A 9,313-nucleotide genomic window follows, 5' to 3' on the forward strand; every position below is an offset into this window, starting at 1 on the left:
CATTTTTATTAAACTGTATTTACATTGTACAAATATTGAAATATTGAATTTCAAGACATGTTCAAAAGTGCTTTTAAAAGAAGTTTTTTTTCTGAATAAATAAGAATTTCCATTTTCTTACAACAACACAAACAACAATAAAGCTGCAAATGTGCACATCAGCAAAAGAAAACACTGTTAAGGTTTTATTATAATACTGCTACGATACTCATTTGTTTTACTTTTAGAGACCATACTGTGTGAGTGGATAAACAGAATACAAAATTCTGACCTGATGGTTTGTGTCCAATGAAAAAGTGGAAAAAGTCTAATAAAACGGGTCTTCTTTGCGTCATGAAAATCAAAGTAACATAAAAATCATGATGCTGTTGTGGATGTGGAACGTGTCTCCAGTCGCCTCAATCTGCTGTTTCTGAAGCCCGAGGTTAGGTTCAGCTTAGCAGTTTAATGGCGACGAATCCGACCAGGTTGAAATTCCATCGCCAAAAGTCTCTGTTGTTCCAAGGGATTAGTCTCCCAAATGGAGATGACTGACAGTACCTCCCCATGGATTTAATTTCACATCAGAGTGGGACGACCCAAAATGTAGATGAGAGGAGTTCAGCGGCTGATTGGGAGCTGTGGTAAAGAGATGGATGGCTGGGTCAAGTGGCCTGAGGCAGTAAGGACGGAAAAGGGATGAGCTGCACAAAAAGGAAAATGCAAAATGACTTTGCGGAGCAATGAGAAATTGTTCATGTAATTCAGTTAAAGACCACACAGAATTTGGTGTAAAAAAATCTTAAATATGACAAATGTGATGTCAGGAAAGATATTAAAAATGCATTTAAGATTTGATCTTATAACAGTCATTATATACCCAATGAAAATGAACCCTTAACACATTTAAAAACGCGGTCACACTTTGTCCCATGAATTATTTCTCTCATTAATGTTACTTGTTTATATTTTAATTCTTAATTGAACATCACAGCTGCGAGAGCATGCCACCACGCATTTTGTAAGCATTGTGAGTGGTGGCTGATCCTTTACCATCCTAACACTGCAGCATGAAGCAGTTATGTACCATCAAAGGTATGCATGTCATAAAAGTTACACAAATGTTGTTAAACTATCAGAAATAAGACACCAATGGTAATACAGTAAGGGTCAAAATTATGGCCCTTGAGATTTTAGGCTATGTGCAGTTGATATATATTTTATCTTTAAATTTATCAGCTTAATTTGTTATATAAGAACCACAACTGTGAAATAAATCTATTGGATATAGTGTGTAGTAAATATTTTTATATGAAAGGTGGTGCAATATTAAAATTAGGTATCGTGAAACAGAAACACTCAATAGTAGTAAAGGAGACGGTAGAGTGATTCAATACAGCGACGTCATAAAGTTCTTTAATCAGAGCTTTTAAAAAGTGTGTTATTCTGCTTGGGAACAATAAGACCTGACACTCACTGTCCAGGTATCCGTGCAGGGCCAGCAGATGTGGTTGGTCTGTGCTGCTGAACGGTGAATAGTGGATGTCGTCTGCCAGCGATGGAGGCATCCTGGATAGTGGAGCGCTCTGTGAGAAGCTGCTCAGAGGTGGCTGCTTTTTGTGTCGTGCACGGCAGTTCTGAAACCAAACCTGGGAAATATTACAGATGTAATATTATAAATTTACAACAAACATTTTGGAAATCAGGACCAAAGTTTATCTGTTTGTTTGTTTGTTTGATTGTGCCAGATAATTCACTCTAGTAGTATGACAGGATTTTACCCACAAGCTCCTAGGTCCTATTCTAAATTTTTCAAATGCCTGTTTGTAGCATGAAAAATTTAATTTATTTTTTTTACTTTTTTAGAACAAAAACTCAAAAAAACTGACATTAATTGGATGGATAGAGTCAGAGTAAATGGATTGTGTAAAAATAGGGTTTTCTTGCAGAAATGCAAAGATGTTAATATTGTTGTAAAAAAGTCAATCAATGACTGCAGTGAGGTCTTGGTGGAACTGAGCCGATATAAGAGAATACAGCAGCTTGACAACTGATAAATAAAGGGTTTGGTTAGGGTTAGGGTTAGGGTTAGGGTTAGGGTTTAGGCTAAGAAGGCTCAACGTCTTGGATGTGGATCATCAAATATTCAGTTAGTGAGTAACGTAACTGCAGTACAAATAGACACAAAATAAACTAAAAAACGAAGATCGATATGACTAGTAATGACTGGTTTACAACTAAATGTGACCGTATATCATAATAATCACCAGGGCTAACGATTTATTGATTGACAGCTTAATGGACCAATGAGCCTGCGTGCAAACCTCTGTCACAAACATCATGAATTTCATCCCACTCTAAAGAGCAAACCTGTTAATTATCTTCTTCACTGAATCCCATGGGTCAGAGAGGGTTCAATAAATCAATGGTTTCCAACCTGATGGTCAGAGCTACCCTAAATCAAAGATCCTGGAGGCCTAGTCTGGATTCATAAAATCCTTAAAATTTGACAAATTCATAGAAACAACACACTTAATTTTGTAGGTTTACAAGTAACAACATGATGACCCTCTATCATGAAAATTCTATTGGAGATTATTTTTAGAAATTGTTGAGGCAATTGGTGGAGACAATGCTCTGGATCCAGTATCCATTACACCTGGTATCTTAAATCTGTTTTCCTTTTCACATGCATCGATCAGGAAAAGTTTACCTTGAATTTGTTAATGTACAAACAGATCTCAACAATTTCAAAAGAAGCACTGTCAATGTGAACAAACACAAAAATGACAACCAATAAATGCTAATGTTCTGTATGTTTTTCTTTTTTCACCTCAGAATCTCTTCAAAGTGGTTGAATCCCCAGCAGGAACTGTGATTGAATCAAATGTCTAACAGTATCACTTTACAACCATATGACTCATCGTTCCCTACTTGTATGACTCGTCTACTCAGTCCCGTCATTTCTGCCAGTTTCTGCAACGTCTGAGCGTCAGGGTTGTTATCCTGGGCAAACTGAGACTGCATCACCTGCAAGGACACACTGTCCTCAGTCATGAGCTAATGCATACATGCAATATCATGTAAAAAGTGGGTAACAGCACTAAACTACACTCAAACACACAAATCTGACACCACATCGTACCTGCAGTTGCTCAGCAGTAAATGAGGTCCGCGCTCTCTTGGCTGGTTTTGGTTGGCAGTCCTGATCAGATGGCAGCGCTCCTTCCAGAGTCAGTCCTGTGCCTTTAAGGAAACACAATCTCAGCTTGTCACTCACATTTCAGTGGTTCTACTGGGATGTTGCTTGGTTACAGCTCACATCTGAGTCATGACACAGAATATTTGTCCAAACAACTCATTTAAAATACAATGTTCTCTTGCCAACAGCCACACAGTCCAAAATATTTGCACAATTACAGCCATGTTTTCCACAGTGACAGCCCAACACTGACCATTCTCCCACTGTAGTGAAAAAAAAATGCAGGATATGAGGTAGATTTCATGATCTATGTGGACTTCATAGTAAATTATTTCTTAATGATTTTCCTTCAACTTGTTATCCTCTATGATTTTTTTAAAAAATGTGTCAGTTAAAGTTATATACCAACAGTGCTTATGAACAAATTAATCACATCTGTTATGTGGGTCAGTGTCTTTATCTGCAGATATCCTTTCTTCTTTCTATTTACTTGCTTTGTTACCATTTTATTGTACTTATGATATTTCTGAGCAACAAGAATTCTGGAAAAAGATATTTGATTGTTTTGTATCAATTACAGGTTGTCAAATAAGTAAAGACTAACTGGGAAATACTGTACAACACAACCATAAAACATATTCCTTTTACTGCTGCACCTTTACTGACAAATCAAGCATTATGTGTCTTTAACTTGATCTTACAACCCTGGCATCTTCATTTTAAGTTTAAAAAAAGACCAAATGTTTGGATTTCATGATGAAAACAAACCTGAAATGCTCAGGACTGTCTATTATGTGAACTGTGTATTGTGAAGAAGTCAACAGTAAATCGGTGATGTTTAGAAAAAGGTTTGTGGAAGAAAAGACAAGTCGTCTTTTTGCTAAACACTGGAAACCCTTAACTTACACAAATCTCACTCATAGAATATGTAACCATGGAAACAAACAAAAAAAGGAAAACTGTGACAATTCCTCAGGTAAAATAAAGGAACCGTCTGTGGACTTGGTTATTGAGTTGTGTTCCAGAAACAGAAAAAAACCCCAAACATAACAAATCACCAGAATGACTGTAATTCCAAATGTAGAAATTGATCAAATAAATTTAAAAAATTAAAAATAGAACAAAAATATCCCTAAATAGAAATATGCATGTTACTTTTGATGAATTCACAAAGGTTTGTTTAAAAATGTTATTTGAGTGATGAAGACAAGCAGACGAATGGAACCCAATATTTTCCTGTTTGCTACTGATGCTCTGACTCTTGAATTTCTTTCTTCATCTTTTTTTTGGTAATTAAAAAAATAAAAAGGCATATCTTCACCATTTTCTGCAGCCCTGCGTAGATTGTCCAGCATGATGTCATAGTGGCTGCGGCAGAGCACCCTGCCCTCCACCAGACCAAACTCCTCCCCTGTGGACAGCTGCCTCTTACACGAGAAACACGCAAAGCAAGCCAGGTGGTACACACTGCCTCGAGCCCGCCGGACCCAGTCGCTGGCGTACACCTGGCGACCACACTGGGCACACTTTGTTCCGAACCTACTGCAAAGAAGAAGGAAATGTTAAGGTGAAGGTTGGCATCAAGCCGCAGAGCTCAAATGTAGTTGTTCTGTATGTAACTTTGGAAATAAAAATCATATCCTAACGATCCAAATGTTAGTTTATTTAAGTCACTCAGTGCTATTTGCAGTGGGTTTTGAGGTAACTGTAATGAGTGTATCAACCTTTTCTACCCCAACCAGACTTTTGCTAGCCCTGACATTGATAGTCCATACAATAAAAAGTCAGAATGTAAAGAGATCTTGAGCAAATTAGTGTGGGTTAAAACAGAGGCGCTTCATCTGAGCAGTGCTCTGTTTGGGCCAATGGATTTTATGTGTCATATCTGATTAAGGATAACCTCATTAGAGAATATTCATCATGTGAGCTAATCAAAATTACAATCTCCTAAATCTACATGTTGTTTCTTTAAAAATAAAAATAAAAACACACACTGGAATGCTGTTGGACTTTCAGGATAGCCACCCGCCTCACTGGGTGGATTCGTTCACTGATCTGAAGTGACCAGTGACAGTGAGCAGATGAAAACACTGACAGCTGATTTTTACAGCTGTCAATGATTTCATGTTTTTCAAAACATATTTTTTCTTGTTGTTTGCTGAGAAATGTTCTGCCAAAAAAGAGAGATGTAGAGAAAGCAATTTAAGACTAAAAGCTCATAATGGCAAACACTTTTTTACCCCACCGAGAAAGCTGCCATTCTCTCAAGTGAAATCCAGATCTTTTTAATCAAATCAACAAATGTGTGCAAAGTTGATTTAGAAAAGAAAACAACTGTAAAAACAGAGAGGGAAAAATTTATACAATTGATTTATCATTTAGACAAAATAATTCACAGGTCATCAATCACTGCTCCAATGCGAAATTCATTTTTTTAATCATCATTCATGTCTAGAACCAATTTAGATGACATACTTATACTCTGTGATGTTTTAAATCCACAAGGCTTTTGATTATTACGAGGAAAAACAGGAATAATGTTATATAAATATAATTAAAGAAAATAGTTAAAAAGCATCATTTTCAAGATGAATGCAAGGAGAGATTTATTAGTTTCAGTGTTTAGAATTACGTAGATGCAAGAAAGAGAATAATAATTACAAAAAAAACTTTTTCTTTTTCTTTATGCTTTGCATTTTCTCATTAAAAATGTATTTGTTATTTACATTCTGGATTTACAAACCCTTCCCTCAAAACAGGAAATTTAAGAAACCTGTTGATAAATTAATTTATCTCAAACCAAAACGATAAACTACTACATCCATTTAATTACTGTACATATTTTTTCAATACATGTATTCTGATTCATTTCAATGTTATTTATTTATTTTTAATAAAAAATAATCAATTAAAATTAAACGTCACTCGCTATCAAGAGATGCTGGCAGATTATTCTTTGAGGCCTTGTGGAAAAAATAAAACGTATATTTTACGGTGATGGCGTGTACTGGAATTGTTGGCTGCGGGTCCTATATAGTCTCATTAAAATATATAATTTCCACGTCTACTGTCAGCTTTATTTGATCAGTTTAGTCACCAGCAATTTAAGAATAAAGAAAGCTAGAATGAAAGGTGATCTTACCTGAAGTAATCGAGTTTGCAGAAAATTTCTTTGTTTTTCACGTAGCAGCTGTTGTGTTGGCGCAGAGACGCTCTGCAGACTGAACACTCCAAACACCCCAAATGCCAATTCAGGTTGTTCACCTGTGGAGGTTGAAAACGGGCTGATGCGTGTCTGCGTGCGGGGAGGATGTCCGATAATCAACACAGGATCATAACGTGCCATAGCATTCTTTATAAAGATAACTGAAATAATTTAGAAAAAAAAATAAATCAAATAAATGACTGATTGTATCAGTCTTAGATGCAAAAATACGTAATAATTTTAAAAAAAGAAAAAAAAGAAGAAGGTACAAACCAAATGAAGAGTGAAGCGGTCGTTGCTTCTCACCTTCAGCAGATACCGGTCCTGGATCTCCATCCCGCAGCTGGCGCACCGGAGTTTCCCGACCGGGGGGGAGCAGAGACAGGCGGCCTCGGACGGACTCGACTCCTCGGACTCCTTCTTCACCTCCAACTTAGACTGCGTCAAAAGTGAGTTTTCAGCAAAGAGCTGATCAATATTATTTCTATCAGCTTAATGTTGTTGTTATTTGTGTGTGTGAGTATTTTATAGGCGTAGCAATAAGATAAGGAAAGCAAATATTGACCGGGAATTGTGGTACACAGAAAAAAAGAAGCTCTGAAATATTAGTCAGCCAAAAAACATTTGCGCACGGCTTCTAGGGTTTATGTAATAACTCAAATGTGAGCTACAATCATCACTCTCACCTTTATTAGTCAATGCTTTACGTTTATTTGAACCTTTATTACAACAACGCTTATCTCTGGATAAAGCGTTTCTTTATCCAGAGGTCATTTTAACAGTGGCAACTGGATTGAAAGTTTGTAAGCGTTTGAGTTCTAGAGATATTCCTCCCATCGATATCCATGATTACTAATACAATAATCCCACAGTCCTTCGAAGGTCGTCCCGCCGTACAAAGTGTATGAAACGAGCTGAGAAGAAGAATCATCAAAACACAAAGAAATCGAAATGTTACAAACGAAAATGTTTGTGACTCACCATTTTCAGGTCTTGAACGCTGCCTATTTGGACAGATGATTGAGTTTGCTGTGCGCATTACGCATCTCTACCCCATCACTACATCCGGTCCAAAACAACAACTATCAGTTTCTCCTGCATTTAAACCCTGGTTACAAAAGAAAATTTGATCCAATTAGAAGGAGAAACTATGCACGTTCAGCAATTTCCATTGAGCGCAATTGGATTTTTTTTTTTCCTCCCCCATGCAATCAAACGCGCTGAAAAGAAAGGGTGGCACCAAAATACATCTGCAATTAGCAATGGATTGAAATGCGTCGCATGATAAGTGGCAATCCGAGTGTCAATTTCATCTGGCAATCAAAAAAAAAAAAGAAAGGAAAAAAAAAAAAGGGCCTAACCGAGCCACGAAGCTAAGCGCGTAAAAAGCGACGCATCCCTAATTTCAATAGCAGTGTAATCGAAAATCGAACAATCTCCAAAGTGGAGTGGCTCAATTGAAGATCGCTCTATTCATAACAGACAATGTGCAGAAACTGCAGCTGATCTTGAGGCATAAAGGAGCTTGATTGTCTCATTCTCATGATGGACCCATTTAAGTACTCCAGGCTCCCCTGGGTGATTACAGCTGCATTCACAAACTGCAAAAAAATTCTACGTTTTGGTGGCAATCCGGAGTCCGTGTTGTCCTTCATTCAGTCGAAATTAGCTGGAATGCAAGATTATTTTAATTACCAGCTATGGTATAAACATTGGAGGCAGTAAAATAAGAAGAAACGGCCTTGGTGAATAAGAAATACTCCTCAGAGAAACCCTCCCATCAGCGGCTAAAACACCGTCCAGTAAAAGTTACTCCAGATTACATCACAGGAAAAATATCCATAATTCCGTGGAGCTTGTTTTTAAAGCAGGTTTTCTGCTTTCCTTGTCTCCAACGCGATAAGGAGCTATAATCCCACTTCTTCAACTTTGCGGGACTCAGAGAGTCAAACCAGTGGCACCAGTGGCACCTCCCAGACGAAGTCTCGGTGCAGCTCCGCTCTCGTTTCTCCTCCCCGCCTCGTTGACACCCAGTTCAGAGGATGTAGCAGCGGTACAGCGTCTCGTTTGGTCCTTTCTTTGTCTGTTGATCGGAGGCCAGAGTTGTTTTGACTGAAGTCATGTAACAGAATCACTGCTGATGGGTGATTAATACAAGATAAGAGGTGTGAAGCATTTTAGCCACGCAGAATTTTTTTTATTTTTAAAAACGCATTATTAAATACTTTTGAATGTCATTCTGAACATTTTTTATACTTATTTTGGTATAAAAGGCAAATTCAATAGTTTATGTTGTGTGCAAAAGATAAGTTCCAAGTTAACAGAAACAAAGTTGAGGGTTCCAAGAAAATAAATCCTCTGTGTGAACACTGTACAAAAAAAACAAAAAAACAAAAATGACATATTACCTTAAAATGACTTTGAATAGATCCCCCCCCCCCCTTTCTTTTGGCTGAATTAGAAAAATTGTGTTCATGTCATATGGGACAAATCTTGTTCCAAAATGAAATGTTTACATGCAAAACACAAAAGTTACACTGTGGCTGGTAAACAGATGTTTGGCAAGTGTCTGGGAAAACCTTTCATGTATTCATAGAAATCCCATCCAGATATCCATCCATCCATGCATCCATCCTTGCATTCATCCATCCATCCATCCATCCATCCATCCATCCATCCATCCATTCATCCAACCATCCATTTATCTTCACATGGATGCTGGCCTGGGGGTGAGAGAATGGTTGCAAGTTCATCAGGACCAGCACGTTGAAAGACAAACATCCAGTCATCTAAACAGCTTCAGGCAACATGCAGTAACCAGTTCACCTACGCTGCATATTTGTGGGCTGGAGGGCTGGAGAGAGCCGACACACAGGGATAATATGTCATCTCCACACAGTTAATCCTCAGCCTTCTCAGTGGACGAA

General features: G+C 37.6%; 1 protein-coding gene across 4 annotated transcripts; it reads right to left on the reverse strand.

Moving 5' to 3' along the window:
- lhx6b (LIM homeobox 6b) lies at window positions 1–8,349 on the reverse strand. Of its 4 annotated transcripts, none has more exons than XM_068311054.1 (9): window positions 8,082–8,349; window positions 7,368–7,494; window positions 6,693–6,824; window positions 6,324–6,445; window positions 4,503–4,723; window positions 3,125–3,225; window positions 2,914–3,009; window positions 1,457–1,628; window positions 1–683 (listed from the first exon to the last, which is right to left on the reverse strand). In XM_068311054.1, exons 2-9 carry the CDS (start codon window positions 7,368–7,370, stop codon window positions 601–603), a joined length of 930 nt encoding a protein of 309 aa, XP_068167155.1. In that variant the 5' UTR covers window positions 7,371–7,494; window positions 8,082–8,349; the 3' UTR covers window positions 1–600. The 4 variants fall into 4 exon arrangements, with proteins under 4 accessions (XP_068167155.1, XP_068167156.1, XP_068167157.1 ...); XM_068311055.1 differs by having other exon boundaries at window positions 8,005–8,349; XM_068311056.1 differs by having other exon boundaries at window positions 4,503–4,720; window positions 7,368–8,349.
- Window positions 8,350–9,313: the final 964 nt, after the last annotated feature.

This window comes from Antennarius striatus, chromosome 3 (assembly GCF_040054535.1).
Source record: "Antennarius striatus isolate MH-2024 chromosome 3, ASM4005453v1, whole genome shotgun sequence".
NCBI classification, from domain to species: Eukaryota; Metazoa; Chordata; class Actinopteri; order Lophiiformes; family Antennariidae; genus Antennarius; species Antennarius striatus.

Coding starts and splice junctions, on each gene's coding strand:
- lhx6b (XM_068311054.1), bottom strand. Junction 6,446..6,692: donor AGGACCGGTATCTGCTGAAG/GTGAGAAGCAAC, acceptor CAACCTCCACAG/GTGAACAACCTGAATTGGCA. Junction 684..1,456: donor CCTGCACGGATACCTGGACA/GTGAGTGTCAGG, acceptor CTTTTTGTGCAG/CTCATCCCTTTTCCGTCCTT.